At 44.3% G+C, this 18,453-nt stretch overlaps 1 protein-coding gene and 1 long non-coding RNA gene across 8 annotated transcripts in view; one reads left to right on the top strand and one right to left on the bottom strand.

The window, feature by feature from the left end:
• LOC147364549 (uncharacterized) overlaps positions 1-1,094 on the bottom strand; it is a 29,747-nt gene extending 28,653 nt beyond the window's left edge. For all 5 annotated transcript variants that reach the window (XR_015134649.1, XR_015134651.1, XR_015134653.1 and 2 more), the window contains exons 1-2: positions 869-1,094; positions 269-334 (exon numbers count right to left, since the gene is read on the bottom strand). This is a non-coding gene — a long non-coding RNA (uncharacterized LOC147364549). The remainder of the gene's footprint in view (positions 1-268; positions 335-868) is intronic.
• Positions 1,095-1,143: 49 nt separating this feature from the next.
• Positions 1,144-18,453, top strand: part of ANXA2 (annexin A2) — a 44,769-nt gene continuing 27,459 nt past the window's right edge. Inside the window, exons 1-3 of one of the 3 annotated variants that reach the window (XM_086321309.1) lie at positions 1,144-1,340; positions 12,434-12,492; positions 15,692-15,791. In XM_086321309.1, coding sequence (XP_086177435.1) covers positions 1,295-1,340; positions 12,434-12,492; positions 15,692-15,791 — 205 coding nt within the window. In that variant the 5' untranslated portion in view covers positions 1,144-1,294. Of the gene's footprint in view, positions 1,341-1,452; positions 8,799-12,433; positions 12,493-15,691; positions 15,792-18,453 lie in introns of those variants that run through there. The other 2 variants (XM_086321310.1, XM_086321311.1) reach the window with 2 other exon arrangements.

Below are 18,453 nucleotides of genomic sequence, written 5' to 3'. Positions count from 1 at the left end.
AAGGAAATGGCAACCCACTCCAGTATTCTTGCTTAAAAATCCCATGAACAGAGGAGCCTGGTGGACTACAGTTCGTGGGGTGGTAAAGAGGCAGACACGACTTAGCAACTGAACGCAAATGTAAATCAGAGATTGTATCAACAGAATTGCTTTGTTTTCTATTTGTCCTTCTGACGGTGTCTATCATGTTTCATTATGAGTGGAAGAAACGGGTAACAGTGAGCTCTGGGCTGAGTGTTTAGAGACCTCATTTGTGGTCTGGACTTACTGTGAGCTTGGCAATGATGTCTTGGCCTCGCCATTTCTTAATTCCCAGGAATGAAATGACGCTCAACTGGAAAGTAAAAACAGACGTTAAGCGAGACAGGAGATTAAAACATAGAAGCATCAGGAGAAAGAGCTACTACGTGAGGTGTGTGAAAGGAAAGAATTCAGAGGTGCAGAGCGAGATTTTTGGGATTCTTAGCAAAACTTTCCAGCTACTTTGAAGTACAGTATTTTCACAATCACACACAAAATCACATTTGCGTGCTTGTTGCCACGGTGGTTCATAGAAGCAGAGAAAAAAAAAGCGAGAAATAGCAAAACTAAGCCAGGGAGCTGAGGTTGAGAGGAAAAAAAAAAAAAGCCAGTTAGGAAAGAAGGAAGGGAGGAACTTCTTTGTTGGAACTCAAGGTTCAAAGCCACTGGTCCCCACCCAGCCTGGGACTGCCTGCCACGAGGACACGCACAGCTGCCCGACACGCGGGAGGCCCGGCGTCTCGGGAGGTTTGGGGAACGGGCGCCTCCCCGGCCTGGAGGGTGGGATCTTGCTCCTGGCTTTAGCCTCCCACCCACTAACCAACAGCCATAGTGGCTCCCTGTGTACCAGCGTGCCCCAAGGCGGAGGAATCCTTTGCCAGCCAGGACACTGCGGAACTCTTCCTCCCAGCGCTCCTCCCGGGAATGGCTGGTCAGAGGTTAAGCTAATATGTTTGCAGACGGTAACCGAGGACTGGATGCCAACGGCCCAGCTCAGGGGAATCACGATTTATGTTTCTTGGAACTGTTCTTCCTTCCATTGCATCGACGCCTTAAAAAAAAAAAAAAAAAAACAACCTCATAGTCTACTATAAAGTCTTGCAACTGTACTGATATGAACCTGAGGCAGGGCTGAGAACTCGACGTGGCGCTGGAGAAGCAGAGAAAGGGAGGAAAAAGAGGCCGCTGATAGGCCTCAGGGAGGTCCCAGCGGCGCTTTACCGGAGGGTACGGCAGTGGGCGCGGGGCCACTCCCACTGGCGCGGCCCAGGGAATGTTCCAGGGCGAGGCGGCCCTGGCCGGCGCGCGGGGCGGGAAGGGTGAGTCACCCCCAAGTCCGGTTTCGAGCAAGGGAAGGCGGGGCAGGGCAGGCCTCCAGTGCACCGCGAGGATGTGGTGACTATAAAAGCCCCACCCAGGCCAGCCGGCTCCGTTCAGATTCTGGGGAAGCTCAAAGCGCACTGCGCCCGGCCCAGGTAAGCGGGACGCCCCGCCCGCCCATCCGCTACAGCCCGAGGCCGCAGAGCTAGCGGGGTGGAGGGGTGGGGTGCGGAGAGGCAGGGAAGGAGTCAGCCTTGCAAAGAGAAGCTTCGGCGACGGGGACCCGGGAGAGGGCCGGAGGGATCGTCTGCACTAGGGGCTCGGGGGAGGGGCGGGGGGGGGCGGTGCCCAGTGGCGAGGAGATTTGGACAGGAGTGAGGGGCGCCGGGTGTGCTTTGGCATGGGGGATGCAAGGCAGAAGGAGGGGTCGGGCATCCCTCCTGAGTGTACTTAGGAAGCCAGACGAGGTGGCGCCGGGGAGGGGGCCAGAGGGAGGCACCACATTCCAGACGCGCCAGGCGATGCGGGGGGCTGGGTGTGGCCACCCTAGGAGCCCCGGGTCGGGAGGAGAGCAGAGGGTGCGACACCCTCCACATTAAACACGAGCCTTACGACCGTCTAGAAAGTGATCCCCATCTGTTGCAAGTTGACTTGAAACAAATGTGCATTTGTGGAAATTGTGCCAACCGGCAAGAGGGAAGCAACTGGTCGGACGATAAGGGGTAGGGGTTTTTAGCAGCGACCTCCTGCCCCTATAGAACGGAACAGAACGAAAGAACCTCAGCTACTTCTCCTTTGTCTAGATTATCCTGTAGGAGAGCACTTCTGATTTCCGTGTATCTGAAGAGTTTCCAATTTGCTCGACCACTTTTGCTTCAGGAAGGAAGTGTCCCCCGTGGTTATGTGGGCAGAGTTGTCACTGACTTACTGGTGCTGATGCGACAATGAGTCAAAGACAGAGGGTACAGAACAGGGCGTGGCCCCCTAGGCCTCTCCCTGTAGCTCTGTGAGGTCGGTCCTAGCGCCTGGTGTGGAGGGCTGTTTTCCATCAAGGCGCTGTTAAGACGGTGGGAAGTGGGCATGTATTTCCTTATCGGTGAAAGTTTAAGAATTGCCCCTGAGGGTTACTATCAAAGGTTCCAAAACATGTTCATTCAAAAATAAATTTGTAAAGCACCCTGAAAGCGTTGTGTCGTACCAAAGCAGTATCATTCTTTTTGTATTAAGGTTTGCCATTTTAAAGCTGTTGGAAGGTATTCTCAATTTGTGTATAAAAGAGGAGTACCCTCATAGGGACTTACTGGGTCTTTATCCAGAACCCTAAGGTCATGGAGTCCAGGGTTCTGGACCCTTGAGCTCATACTGATTGTTTTGATAGGTTCTATCCAAAATGTATCATACTTTGCCTGTCCCGAACTTGGTCATTTGGAATGTAGAAGGCACTGTCGCACTGAAGCAATGTTGTAGAAGGCATTTCCATAGAAAGTACTGATAGAACAGGCCCAGCTTGGGGGTTGGGAGTGGTGGGAAGTGGGAGGGAAGATGTGTAGGTAAGAAGAAAAAAAATCACTGAAATATTTTACTGGAAGTCTTCTTAGTTTTAATGCTGGCCTTGATCACATTATTGTAATTGTAATTATGTCCTTATCACCATCTCTACTTTTCTCTGTATTCCTCCTGCCTCCTTGGAGATCCTCCTCCCTGACATATTGCAAAAGCCCGACCATGCTTATCCAGTTCTGATGCATTCCTCCCATTCCTCCTTCATTGTTCTTATACCCCGCTGGAGAGTAGCAGATTGAATCAATATATGTTAATATTCAGTATTAGGAATGTTGGTGGTCCTAAAATCCTTAGCAACTCAGGGGAGTTGTGTTATTTAAAAAATAGCAAGGCACCTTTTTGAACCTAAACATTGCAATTTATAACATTTGAGGCTATGGAATCAGAGAGCCATATAACATCCAGGCAGCGTGAAGGAAGATCTCAGATGAGGCCAGGTTCGGTATCCTTATTGGTCAGGGGCGTTAAGATCACTGCCTGTGGAACTCGCCTCCCTAACTCCATGTGTTATCTCAAAGCTTAAGTCAAGGCTTTCCCCAGAAATAAATTGCAACTGCCATGGAAGGGTGTGACCATCAAGCTAAATTTTTTTAGTTGGAGTTTTATGATTGGGAAACTGCCTAGATTTTGTGATTTCCTGTAGTGCGAAATGGCTTGCCTGTTGTAAATGCCCAGGAAATACTGCTGACTCACTGGCTTTGATCATGAACTTGGTTTGGGACTGGGGTGTCAATATTTAACATCCTTTGAGCTATTAAAAATACTGTATCGATTGATACGTCTGCAGTCGTGGCCATTAGTTTCCTGACTGATTTCTAATTTAAGTATTTTTCCTGGCAAGGTAGATATCCTCCTACAATTGTTATTGATTTGGGGGTTTGTAGGCTCTTCCTGCACCGATGCACCTAGAATCTGGCCTTTGTCCTTCCTTTGTGTGGGGCTGTGGGCCTGCTGAGGCATATCTTACAAACTGAGGGTGTGTGTATGCCAGATGAATATCCCAGGCTCTCCTGGGCTGCCTTAAACATCTCTACATTCGACAGTATTTATTAAGCATCTACTATGTTCCACTCAGATATTCCATCTACTATGTTCCACTATGGCTTCCCTGGTGGCTCAGATGGTAAAGACTCTGCCTGCAATGCAGGAGAACTGGGTTCAATCCCTGGGTCAGGAAGATCCCCTGGAGAAGGAAATGACAACCCACTCCAGTATTCTTGCCTGAAGAATCCCATGGACAGAGGAGCCTGGTGGGCTACAGTCCATCGGGTCGCAAAGAGTTGCACATGACTGAGAAACTAACACCTCATTTTCACTTCATGTTCCACTCACTAGTATAAGCACTTAGGGATACAGCAGTGAACAAAACAGACCAAAAAAAAAAAAAAAGCACCACTCTGCTCTTTAGGTTTTAAATCTAGTGAGGAGAAAAACAAAAATGAGTGAATTGTATAGGCAGTAATTGATTGTAAACTTTACGTTTTCCCAAATTAATATTAGCTTCCGAACTTGATTGGGGCTCATTTCCCCTTTAATCCAGCTATTCCACAGACCTGAGCTTCATGTTTAAAACCTGCTAGGCAAAGTATTGTTGCTTGTTATCATGACTTAACCTGCCTTCTGGATTTGACTGTAAGAACAGAAATGGAATACTCTTTTTTTTTTTTTGCTTACTGGAATCCAACTCCTTTTTTTTTCCTCCCCTGGTGCCACACCCTATTCTCATTGTAGGCTACCTCAGAGGACAGCAGTCTCTGAATAAAAGATTCCCCCTACCCGACTCATTCACTGTCGGGTCTCTTTTTCCTCCTCCAGTTGCCAGATGTGGTCCCCGTCTACTTAGCTGGGGAGCAGGTCAGCAGAAGGGGTCAGGAGGTGCCCAGGCTCGCCCTTCTCAGTGGGTCCACTGAGATGACCCCCAAAGCTCTCTTTTAGGGCACAGCCTGAAGGTTTTTAAACCATCTTAGTTTAGTCTTGTCAGAGAGAAGTCAGTAGCATACAAGTGGTCTGAGTTATCCTCCCAGGCTTGGTGCCGAAAGTTCTGAGTCAAGGGAGTGTCTGTCACATGGACTCCCTGCCCTGTGTCTACCTGCCACATCCGTCTCCACACTCCCAGCTCAGAGGAAATCGGAGTCCCAAGGCCACTTGCAAACCCTTACTCCCTCCTGCCTCCTTTCCCACTTTGCTTGCCATGGCAGATGGAGGTTACTTTTCCACATTGTCCTGTGGACAGAGCTAGGACCCAGGGGGCTCTGATGATATAAAGGTGGTATAAATGAGGGGCTGTGGGAGTTGGGAAGAGCTGCAGATCACGATAAAGAGTCTGTCCCCTGAATGGATCTACCAGACATTACAAAGATGTGAATAGAGGCTGGGAATTGACGCCTCCAGCTCTGTATGTGTGGAACTAGAACTGCGTTTGAGAGATTCAGTCTGAGGAAGAGAAAGAAAATTGAGAAAGGAGAGTGTATTGGAAAAGAAGGGAGAAAGGACAGAATGTGGAAAGACTCAGTGTGTGTAAAACACACCAAAATGTCAGTGAATACCTCCAGTTTGCTGAGCACTGTGCTCAGACCTATGGGGAAATGGCGATGATTAAGACGGGAACCCTGGGGGTGAACAGAGTAGAAGACTGACTTTATGCTCTCAGCTCTGATACTTCACAGACACGCCAAGAGACAGGAACCCGGAGCAGGGAGAGGTGCAGGAGAAAAGTTAACAGTAATTTTTGTACCCTGAAGTTGCATGAGGATGTCAGCTGATCCACATTGAGCATTCCCAGTACTGGGGACTTGAAAAACCCAGACATGGAGGTCACAGAATAGCAGTGAGTGTGTTTGGAGAATTACCAATCCAATCCGACTTCAGTGCTGAGTGTTTTTACATGTGTGTGTGTATGTGTGTGTGTATGCATGTGCTTTATTTAAGAAAAAGTGGGTAGAGTCCAGAGTGTGGAGAATCTTGAATGCTGTGTGGACTTCTTGCTGTAAGCAGCAGGGCCCCACTGGAAATGTAATATGTGGGCCATAAAACACTGAAATTGAGTTGTAGATGGGAAGACCTTGATTTCTCAACCCTGAGAGTGCTTGGAGCCAAGTGACATCATTCTTCTGCTTGTCTCTTTCCGCCTACTCTAACCCTGCATCAGGAGATTGACTGAGAGGCTCTGAGAGCTCGGGGCTGCATTGTGTCTGAAGTTAGCAAACAAATATTGATTCAGATCAGGCAGCAAAAGGGACAGGCCAGAGCAAGTGCTGCTGTGTCCATCCTGCTCTGTTTGAGCAAGGCCACTGGGCAGAATTCCAGGATTTCTCGGGAATGACTTGCGCCTGTGACTCAGACATTAATCAAGACCATAAAAACCAAGGGGAAAACTGGGTGCTTTCAGAAAGGTTCTGTTAAATAAAAATGGTTTGGGGAAGGGGTGGAGAGTGGAGTATAGTGGGAGCTCCACCTCTTCCCCCCGACTCATGCATTTTTTTTTTTCCTTGCTTTTGGTTTAAAATTTCAGTCTGGTTCTGTAGACACAGGACTGCAAACAAGGGCTTGGTGGGGAATCCCAGCCCTCCACCCCCACACCCTCACCCATTTTTTTTTTTTTTTGGTTTTAAAAATCCTTTGTATCATCCAGTTCCTGATTAATTCATCATGGTTGCTAGGGATGTGTTTTGTGGTAACACATCAACACTCCACATTTTGAAAGTGGGTGTGACCACGAAACTGCTGGGTTATACTCAGGTTCTGCTGTGCAGATGAGCCTGTTGCAGTGTGTTTTTGTTTGTTTGTACAAATTGCTATTTGGGCTTTCTGGATCTGGTTCTCAGTAGAACTTGTTTTTATTATTTGAAATGCTAACTTCTGGGTTTACTTTTTGTTTTCCACCTTTTTGCAAACTTTGTTTTACTTTTTACTGGGTGGGGGTTAGCGGAGAGTTTAAGGCTGTTTTACTTGTACGACTTGTAACTGTGTTGTGGAAGTGAAGCATTGAAGTACAGTATAATCTTTTTTTTAAGATAAACTCTTAAGTGATCCTTAAGATAGTCTTTATGTTCGATGTAAGTTGCCTGTTTTCCAGCAGCTGCACAGCTTTCTTTAATGTCTAGCTTTGCACTCTAAAATCTTTGGTAGTCAGGCAATTAACAGCCTCATTTATTAATATTTTCAAGGCCAGAGGAAACCGTCTGTTCCTTTCATTAGGGTGGGGTGTCTGAGTTCCCTTCCCAGTGGTGAGTTATTTCAAGCCAGTTTGAAATGGGTGTGGCTCTTTCAGTCAGTCTCCTTGTACCCCTCTGGTTATTTTCTTAAAGAACTTTACCTGATAAAGGTAATTTTAACAGCCTTGTCTAGTCACCCAGCCCTTCTCAGTTATGTGGAGGTACTCATCAACAGATTGAATTTGCTGATTTTTGTGTTTTTCTTTCCTGCAAGTTGAAACCAGTTGGAGATCTGGGTGAGGTTGCATTGTTGGAACCAGTGATGGCATTTTCATGTTCCATAGAGAGATCTGCCAGAAAAGAAGTGGTGGTTCTGCTTATAATGGGCTTATGAATTTTTCATTGTGCTGAGTGGTCAGTAGGGGTGGAATTGTCCCCGATGGTATGGACAGTTACTGTCCTAACAATAGGTACACCAAGGCAAAGCTATTGTTTCAGTAAGAAAATTCAGCCTCCAGAGCAAATACTGTGAATGGATACTGTGAGTATTGGGGTCAAATCCCTTTCCACAGCCACACTTAAATACGCACCATCCAGAAACTTACCTCTCAGGCCCCCACATGCTACCCCATTAGATGTGGCTGGTTTTAAACCTGGCCTTGTGTCTTCACACCCCCGGAACATTCACACGCGTCTCATCTCCTCCGACCTTCCTCTGTTGTTCTGGCTTGAGCCTTCCAGAGTGAGTGACTGCCCTTCTCAAACTAGTCAGTATGTCACCTCTTAGGTATTTAGCCAGCCTCATGCATGCTTTTATCTTTCTCTTCTCTTTTAACCTCTTGGAATGAAGACCCACTGTGGTGAAGTTGAAAGGGCCCTTGAGTCTGAGGACCTGGACCTGGGCCCCTGCCTCCCTTCGTCATTAGCTGGGTGACCTGGTCTTGTCTTCCTGGGCCGAGAAAGGAAGAGAGCTGGAAGGTCCTGCAGAAGTGAAGTCGGTGTTACATAGTTTTGTGTGTGTCTGTCTCAGCTTTTAATGAGGGGCAGGCTGAGAAGGGGAGAGAGAATGTGTGTGTGTGTGTGTGTGTGTGTGTTAGGGGCTTGTTGATTGATTTCCTGGGTGTCACCAGTGTTTGTAACCTACAGTAGCCCTGCCAAGACTTCCTCTTTCCACTTTCAAGGGTAGCAGCACCCTGACATCTTTTCATTAATCAAAAGCACTATATTAAGCTAATGTTTTAACAAATATTATGAGTGGCAAAGCCGACTGTTTCTTCTGGAGATTAATTAGTCATCTGCAAAATGACTTTGCATTGCCAGGATCTTGGATATAGTGAGGAGACCAGGATATAGTGAAGAAATAAATGGATTGGCCGTAGTGAAGAACTAGGACCATGTTTATTTCTAAGGTGAAAATGTCTTTGCCATTAAGCTTGCATGAAGTAGGAAGTATTTATATGGATGCAGAAGACACTTGCATGGAGAAATAGCAAGCTTCGTGGATCTTGTTTTTTGGTTATTGTGATATTATTTTTCTGCAGAATGCTTGTAAATAGTAACATATCAATGTTAATTATGCAAAATATCAATTTGCTGTTTCTGAAAGTTTCTTTAGCACCTGAAGTGTGAAGAGGCTTCTTAAATCTGTTGGGGAACTGGGACTCTGTCCAGCAGATGACCGTTTTGTTGAATTGTGCTATGTAGTTGCCATTTGATTACATGGATACTGTTTCACGGCAAGTAAGTTGAGTGGTATCAGAAAGTATTTCTGATACTGAAAGGTGGGAGACGGTGTTGCGGGGAGGGGGCCGCAGCCACTCTATTAAAGCATATGCCAAAGTGCTAGTGACTTGAGAAATGGGCAGAGTCTGTAACTAGGAGAAGATGAGGGGAAGACAAAGAGACAGGAGACACGAGTCAAGATGCTGTGGATTAGAGTGGTTACAGTATGTTTGAGGAGAAGCAAGGGACACTTTGGCTCAAGTCCACTTTGTTGTTTCTTCTTTTTGAGGGGGCTGTGCCGATTCTTCCTTGTGGCACGCAGGCTTCAATAGTTGCAGCTTGTGGTCTTCTCTAGTTGGGGTGTGTGTGCTGAGATGCCCTCCGACGTGTAGGATCTTAGTTCCCTGACCAGGGATCGAACCCACAACTGCTGCATTGAAAGGTGGGTTCTTAAGAAACTATTGGACTACCAGGGAAGTCCCTCAAGTCCACTTTTGCTGGGAATAGATAGAGGGCTGGATGGAGCTGGAGTAAGAGAACATTGCAGAAGGCTGGATAATGAACTGTTGTGACAAGATAAAATAGAGGAATGTAGTTGATAGTGGCATGAAAGAGCCAAAATAGTTAATGGGAAGGGAAATCTGGTTTTTAAAATCTGATTTTCTGTGTTAGTGTGTTGTGGGTGTGAGAAGGATTATTAAATCTCATGTTCTGTGGTTTGTACAGCACCAAGGGATCTATCTAGGGCACGGTGAGACAGCTGTCTCCCAGGCTGGTGCTCAGAGCTGGAAAGGCAACTTGAAAGAACTCCCTGGCAGAACCTCACCTGCCTCTGTGGCTGCGGATTCCTAAATATGAGAACTGATGTGAAGTACCTGGTCTAATAAATCCATCCAGAAACAGTTGTGATTTACTGGTCTTTTTGTTTTGGCGTTTTTATTTCTTAGCTGCTTATAATGAGGCCTAGAATTCCACAAGGCAGAGGATAACAGTTTATCCCTCACTGCAGACTTAGTCCAGTTCTGACTGAGCCCCATGAGTGAGAGTCAAGGCTAGGTGGTCCATGTCCTAGGAATCCACCTCCGCTTTGGTGAATCTCAGCAGGATACTACGGTGACCCTATAAAATGTTTCTTGGCCCAAGGTGAAGTTCGGAATTATTAGATTTTACAGTCTCCTTCTCACGCTAAGTCTTCCAAATCTGGTGTGTATGTTACACTTCCTTGAGCACATCTCAGTTTGGACTGAGCACCTTTCAGTGTCTGATAGCTGGTGGCTGTCTGGTTGCCGTGTGGCTGGTGGCTAGTGGACAGTCTGTGCGATGTGCTGTGCTTAGTCACTCGGTTGTTTCCGACTCTGCGACCCCATGGACTGCAGCCCACCAGGCTCCTCTGTCTATAGGGGTTCTCCAGGCAAGAATACTGGAATGGGTATTCATTTTCCTACTCCAGGGGATCTTCCCAACCCAGGGATTGAACCCAGGTCTCCCCGCATTGCAGGCAGATTCTTTACCAAACTGAGCTACAGGGGAAGCCCCTGGACAGTCTGGCTACTCTTAAAGAAAGTAGACTTTTGAGGGCTGTTTTAGGTTCACAGAAAAATTGAGTGCGAAGTACAGAGTGTGTATTTCCAGCATCCCCTCTACACACACAGCCTCCTTAACTCTCAAGATCCCCCACCAGAGCAGTGCATTTGTTTTAATTGCTGAACCTACATTGACACATCATTATCACTCAAATCCCATAGTTTATATTAGGCTTCACTCTTGGTGTTGTAAATTCTATGGGTTTTCACAGACGTATAATAATATGTATCCACTGTTATAGTATCACAGCCCTAAAAATCTTCTATGCTCCGCCAGTTCTTCCCTCCCTCCTTACCCTCTAATCCCTGGCAACCACTGAGCCTTTTACTGTCTCCATGGTTGTGCCTTTTCATGAATGTCATATAATTGGAATCATACAATATGTAGCCTTTTCACACTGATTTTTTCACTTAGTAATATGCATTTGTTATCTCTGTGTCTGTTCATGACTTGATAGCTCATTTCTTTTTAGTGCTAAATAATACTACATTGTCTGGATGTACCACAGTTTATTTATGGAGGACAACTTTACAAATTAAGATTATATCCCAGTGGTGGGGTATATTGCAGGGATTGGGAGTGTATGTGATAGTGTCTGAGAGTTGTGGGAATGGAGGAGTTGGAATACCTGTGACTTTCTTTTTTGCCATGCTCAAAAAGTTTCTATAAGCATCAGTCGAGAGAGAAGAGTTGGTGTAGGACAAAGTTCATTGTGAAAGTCTTGCAGAAATATTTCCATAACCACAAATAAAGGCAAATCCTCTTCTCTTACATTCTTATAACTCACTCCCCACAGAGCCTGGAATCTGCCTAGTTCAGAGCCTTCTGATAAATGAGAAAATGTCTGTGTCAAAATACTCCCTCCAAGCCAGTTGTATGAAAACATGTAAACTAAGCCAACTATTGGAAGAAAACAGAAAGCTGAATTGCATGGAAACTATTTCCTTGATCAGAGAACATTAAGCAAAAAGAGCAGGGACTTCCTGGGTGGTCCAGTGGCAAAGACTCTGCACTCCCAATGCAGGGGGCCCAGGTTCTCGCCCTGTTCAGTGAACTAGATTTCATATGCTACAGCTGAAGATCCTGCATTCCCCAGGATCAGGGATCCCACATGCCATGACTAGGACCTGGTGCAAATATATAAAAACATAAAAATAATAATAAAAGAGCAAAACAGGAGTTGCTGTAGTTCAGAGGTCATTTCCACTATTTGAGGACACAGCTTTGCTCTATTTTCTTTATTTTGGGGAGGCTGCTGCTGAATGATCTGTCTTGTCTCGGCTGAGGTAAATTTCTTGCCAGTTGAGCACTTTTTTTGGCAGGGGTTGGTGCATCAATTCCGAGAACTGTGATCACAAAGCTGGAAAGCCAATTCATCAGGCTGTGGTATCACTGCCGGGTTAAGTGTATTAACTGGAAGATGACATCATTTCAGCCATTTTGAATCTTAAATACAAGGATTATTACTCTTTCATAGGATGAGTTAACATCAGAAGATATGTCCATTGTCATTCTCATCAACAGTTTAATGTCTTCTAATACCTCTCATCATTGGTGAGCTAAGAGAATAATTAGGGATAGTAATAAAGGGCTCTATTTAGGAATGAGCCACCATGAAATGCTGTTGATTTCAATTCACATCCATAGTTTGCAGACCCTTTTCCATATATTAAATTACTGGTGAAAAATACTGAAGTAATGGCTAGTTTGCCAAGATTACTGTTTTTTAGGAGAACCAAAAGATTCAGCCTCATCCTGTTTGGACAAGTTGCACTGCTGTTGGGAAGCATTTTGATTTTTGTATTTACAAGTCAGTCATCCCAAGTTCTCTTTGAGCAGAGCAGGAACAAAACTAGATAGTTCTGTAGTCCATCCCAAACAATGCAAACAATCTCTCAGCTTTAATTTTCTGAGTCACAAGATGAGAATTGCATCTATTTGCAAATATTACTCTAGTATCACCAGATGAAATGGTCCAAGAAGCAGAGATTAGTATAATGAATTGCTGTGCTTCAGGGGAAGGGAAAGTCTCTTCATAATAAGGACTTTTTGTTGTACTTTTTTTCCAGCTTCTTTCAAAATGTCTACCGTTCATGAAATTCTGTGCAAGCTCAGTTTGGAGGGTGATGTAAGTATATCGTTTTCATTTTGTGTAATTTTTGATAGTTGGGCATCTCTGGGTAACTGTGCCCCTTCTTTTCTTGTCCATCTAAAGAAAATGAGGACGGAATTAAGATACTCGTTCCCCTCTTGGTTCCTGTCTTCCCCATTACTTTAGCTGTTCCTGGTAGTTCAGTTTGAAAGAAATGTTATGGCTCCAGAAACTGTTTTGGTGTCAGATCAAAATTGGGCATGCACTGGTGACACTGATGTGCCTGGAACTTTATCCTGCTATATACTTAACGTGCCAGTGATAGTACTTGTTATGATGACACAGAACTTGTAGCATCACGCCCTCAGATTTTATTAATGGCTGCATCAAGCTGCAGCCATATTGAAAATGATCCTGCATGTTTTGGAAAAGCTTTTCTCTAAAACCGCTAGAATTTTTTTTAACTAAATAATAAAAGTATTCTATATTCTAATTCATTGTGATGCTTTTTTTGCTTTGGCTTCCAGGGAGCTCAGAATTGTATTTGTCTTTCACAGGAACCTAGACATTCTGATGCATTTGGTTTTTTTGTTTCGTTTTACAGTCAAAAATTTTGAAAGCTATATTCAAAATTATAAGTCATTGCAAATGCTTTTAGAATAAAGTAGAATATAAAGTTGTGAATGTGTAAATTACCTAGTAATACCATACATCTTCCAGGTCATCTTAGCAGAACTGGCTTTTACAGAAACTCCGCAGTGACGCTGGTCTGTAGGCATATCTTAGAGATATTTCAAAATATGCTGTCACTGAAATTAAAATACAAAGCACTCAAGTGGGTCACCAGCAGCCTGGGTCACGAGGAACAGAATCCTTTGCCCCTGATGTTTACCAATAAAATGTTCCGATGATGTCATTGGTGCAAGCACAAGTCGTATGGCGTATACAGCCTCCCTCATTTTCATCTTTCCTCTTGGACCTTGTGCATACTGTTGCTGGCAACCATACAAGTGGCACACTGAGGTCCAGACAAGTCTAAATAATTTTTTTCTTAATGGAGTAGATCATTAATTCGTTTTTAGTATCAGGTTTCATAAGAGCGCTTTTCATGTGGCCTTTGAAATTCCTCAGGTATGATGTGTTTCTTGGTGTGCAGAGATGGGACTGCAGCAGAAAATGTCATGTATTCTCTAGCACATTGAGAGAAGAAAAACATTACTTTTTCCTTCTTAATTTGAATTTCGGGTAAATGAATTTTATAGGTAATTGCTTCAATTGCCCATTTAATTCTATTTCCAGAGATATAAAAATATGCAAAACGTTTCCCTACTCACCGTTGTTTTTGAAATGAGATGACATAGCACCTGCTATACGAAGCCACATTTCATATGGCTCAATGACTAGACTGCCTGCCTTTGTAAATAATGGTTGGAATTGTTAATAAATAGGAAAATGTGTTCCCATAGATTTCTTTACTTGTTTTGTAGCCACTCTAACATATCTAGTCAGTATTTCAGAATAATACTCTGTCCTTACCTTTTCTTGATTGTCTGCTCTATTTCCATTGAGTTAATTACTGAAAAGTTTAGTGAAATTATAATGAAAAACACCTTGATAATCCACTGGGTTTCAGTTATATATATTAACTGGATTTACTGTTTAGCCAAGATGATCACAAGTTAGTTTAAAATATTCTGTCCAGTCATGAACTTAGATTCATGGGTTTGTCCTGGGAGCCATTTGAAAGGATGGCATCTTAGTTGTTTACCTGTTCAACCTCCCTGCTATTAATAGTAAATGCTGGGATGCCTTGTAATGTGATGTGTGTGTGTGGAAAGGTAGGTCAGGGTGACTCAGTCTCTTACTCTTTCCAGAAACCGAGCCATGACAAAGTCATGTATGATGGGACGTATGTTCTAGGGGGAGGCAGGATGGGGGAGCCTTGGTGCTGAAGGTGGTGGATAGCTCCACCGCCCTTCAGCCAGCCTAAAGAACATTGCCAGTGCTGTTTAGTCTGTCCTTTGCTTTCGGACTGGATAGCAAGGGGGAATAAAGCTGTAAGAGCATTTCAAAGGAGAAGAGTTAACACTTTGGAAAGGAGAACTGATGTAAAACTGTGCTATTACCTCAGTCTAGGGTGGGGCCCTCAGATCAAGAACAGTATCAAGAACAGCTTTCCAGGGCCTTGAAAAGCACTGGAAAGCAAGAGTGAGTGCATGGTTTAAAAGACAGAAAAACAAAATTCTAGGAAGAGTAGTTGGTGGAAGGGGTTGTGTGAAAGACAGCAGAGGGGTTTTATGATGATGGCCATTCTGACTGGTGTGAAGTGATATCTCATTGGAGTTTTGATTTGTATTTCTCTAATAATTAGCAATGTTGAACATCTTTTCATGTGCCTCTTGGCCACCTGTATGTCTTGTCTGGAGAAATATGTATACGTTGGGAGCTCTGCTCAATGTTATGTGGCATTGAGTAGAGCTCAGTGAGCCTGGATAGGAGGGGAATTTGGAGGAGAGTGGATACATGTCATGTGTGGCTGAGTTGCTTTGCTGTGGACCTGCAACTATCATAACATTGTTACTTGGCTATACACCCAATATAAAGTAAAAAGTTAAAAAAAAAAAAGACAGCAGAAGGGAGGGTAGAGAGAGGAGAGAAAAGAGGCGGGACTTGGCCAGTATGTAGAGGATGTGGGCCATGTGGCCTGACCACCTTGGTGCCACGGCTGTGGCCAAAGTAGGGGTAGGAGGAAGACACTTCCCTCACTTATCTGATAGAGAAAAGCAGACAGGCACTCTGCATTTGCTTTTTAAAGAACTGTGATACAGGCCCAGTGGAAATTCATGTGCCTGTAGCAAAAACTTGGCAAAACACACTTGTCATTCAGGCATTTCCACATTTCCAGCTTGTTTCAAATTGTTGCCAGCCCGGTTTTGTGCTCTTCAAAGCCTTCCCCAGAGAAACAGGTGGTTTCAAGTACCCAGCTTTGTGTTGTCCACTTTGAGCTTGCACAAAAATTAAGATGAAAAGTAAAAATAGATTTATCAAATTCTTAACTAGTTGAGGCTTTGAAGAATTCTCATTGGAAACAAAGAATACTTACAAGTTCCCTGGCCTAAGAATGATGTGAATTGCTAAAAAACAAAACAATAGGATAAAAAATTTTAGTAATTGACATTTCAACAAAAAGATTCTAAATGTGTATGACTTCAGTGTGTTTGTCTTTTAACCTCAGCACTCCACACCTCCAAGTGCATACGGGTCAGTCAAAGCGTACACTAACTTTGATGCTGAGCGGGATGCTCTGAACATTGAAACAGCCATCAAGACCAAAGGTAAGCCATATGTTTATCATCTTGTCAGACTCTCACCAAAATGTTATTAGTCTCTGTCTTTCATTTTCATACATTGGTCATTTGAAATTGTCATTGAGCTTTAATGAAGTGATCCAAACCTACTCCATCCCATCCTTCCCTTCTTCTTTCCAGCTTCCTCCCTCTCTCCTCCCCTTGGAGAGAGAAGATTTAAAGATGAGAAGTTAACCGAATGGCATAGTGACATGGATATAAGCTTATATTTCAGGGCCAGGAGGCCTGATGCCCTGGGTGTGTGCTTTGAGCTCAGAGGCCTCAGTACCCCTTCTGTAAGGAAGAGATTGGTCATGGTGATCCCTAAGGGCCTCTTTGTGGTCCTAAGTCCCCTTGAATTTCATCACTTTTGTTGGAAAACTGCTGGATACATTTTGCTGCTTTGCTCTTAGATTGATCTAATGAGCAAAAAATCCAGGCTTTTTTTTTTTTTTTTTAACTCCACAAGTTATGTCACTCCTTGGGCCTAGAGCTTAGATTTAAAGAGCTGTCGGGATGACTGTATTTCTTAGAGTTCCAGGATGAGTAAGAGAGGACCAGGAGGCATAAAAGCTTCCGTTCTGAAATAAAGCAGATAAAGCATTTTGCGGGTAGAGTTGAGCAAGGACCTGTTCAGGTCATCATGCTGTTTTCTGTATCTACAAAAGCCTGTGACCAGACTTCCAGGCTTCTGTTGATGAAGCATGTACCTCTGGGGTTGCTCCATCCTTGGCTCCCTGGAAACACTGTGATGATTGTGGTGATGCTTGTGATTCACCACACTCTTTTCCCCCCTTTGGAGAAAGCACTTCTTTACATGCAAAGCTTGAGAGACACAGATGTGATCCAGCAGCTGTTCTGACTGCTGGTTCATCCCCTGCTGATGAGCCGAAGGACATTAGGATAATAGAGTGTTTTTGCTTGTTGACACACCCCAACAGTTCACATACAGGTCACTGCAGACTGGAGACCTGACCTCAGTCAGGGTAACCTGGGGGGCCTAAAACTGGGATCACCATATATCCCCGTTATGCCTGCATATTTACTGATTGTGCCCCCTTGCACCCTCAGAACTGTCATATTTTGCAGGATAAATTGCATAGTCACCTTTCCTAAAACCCTTGGAGAAACTGGATACTGTGTTTCCGGGGATAAGAAGGAATGTAGAAAGATCCTTTAGGTCCTGTGGTTCTGATGCGACATAGGCTTGCGTCATCAGCCTCAAAGCAACCTTAGTTTCCATGAGGACACTGTGGGCACGTCTGGCCTGGATGACTAACTAACCTTCAAAAAGCCATCTCTTTTGGTGCTTTTAAATGACCATACTTGTCAAAGGCCAGCCTGGGAAGTCAGGAAGTCACTAATCAGGAAGTGAGACTAAAATCTGCAGGTCTTATCTCCCTGCAGTCAGTTCTACTTGGTGGAACCTGGTGGATGAGAGCATGTGTGTTTGTGGCTTCAAATCCTAGCTCTGCCACTAATTTACTAACTGCAGACTCTGGGAAAACATTTCGCTTCCTTAAGCCTGAACTTCCTTACTATAAAGGGGGAGCTAATAAAAGTTCCCACCTCACAGGGTTGTTGTGAAGTATGAAGCATGTAGCGTGGTGCCTGCCATATAGACAACTCAGAGTATGTTACCTTAACACACGCACACACAGTCTGCTCTCCTCTAAACTCACCCCTTCTCACTATTTGGATGTGCCTATATTCCTAGGGTTTCCCAACAAGCCATTGTAGAGATACAATCGAAGTTTAACAGCTCGCTCATCTAACAAAGATGGTGCCTTTTACAAGCTTGAGACAAAGGCTGCCTTTATCCCTGCATGAGAAAGCTTTTAGCGCACTGGAATGTAAAGATTGCGCAAGTGAACTCTGGTAACAGCTGAAACTCCCAGGGTAATAAAAATACCTTCAGGCCCTTTCTGAGTTAGTAGAAAAATACTCAAGTTTCTAAGCAGAAACGTCTGGAAAGCTAAGATTTGGATTCCTACATTCCCGTTTGGTCAAATGCAGCTGACATCACCGTTATCAGGGTTGCAGGAGCTCCTTATTGAGTGCTGCTCGTCATGGGCTGGCATGGCACCAAGCACTTCAGGAACATTGTTCCTAGGTAAACTTCAGATTAATCCTCTCATGCTAGGTGCTATCATCCCCAATATATGGAGGACACAATTTAGGATTAACATGCTCCAGGTCTCTTGACAGTGGTTCAGACTGGGATTTGAATGTGACTCGGTCCAGCCCCAGGGCTGTGTTCTCACGCACCCTAACATTTCGCCACCCACTTGGCAGGACCAGACTTCTTACTTTGCCATAAGTTGTGTTCAGGCATGAGAACGTTTTCTATCTGTGATTTTAGAGATATCAGATATATGTCATATTTGTAGGTCCAGCTTTTGGCCCCCTGTTGTCTTCTTTCCCAAACGTAATGCCCAGTGAGTCCCACTTAGGACTGCTTTTTATTTACTTATTTTTGGTGCCTGGTGGTTTTAAAGAGTAACTGAATTTTCTTAAATCTGTTGACCCTTAAAAATAATTTCTAGATTTTTGGTATATTTAGAACCTTAAATTCTTCTAAGATACTCTTGAGAGGAAAGACTGTGATACCCATACAGAGCTCAGTGTTGTAGCAAAGATGTTACTGTCA

The sequence above is a fragment of the Bos grunniens genome, chromosome 10 (assembly GCF_055505025.1).
Source record: "Bos grunniens cultivar Pamir isolate PY7600 chromosome 10, Bosgru_T2T1.0, whole genome shotgun sequence".
NCBI lineage: Eukaryota > Metazoa > Chordata > Mammalia > Artiodactyla > Bovidae > Bos > Bos grunniens.
Note: the sequence above shows the minus strand (reverse complement) of the source record. Positions and strands in the feature narration are given on the sequence as shown.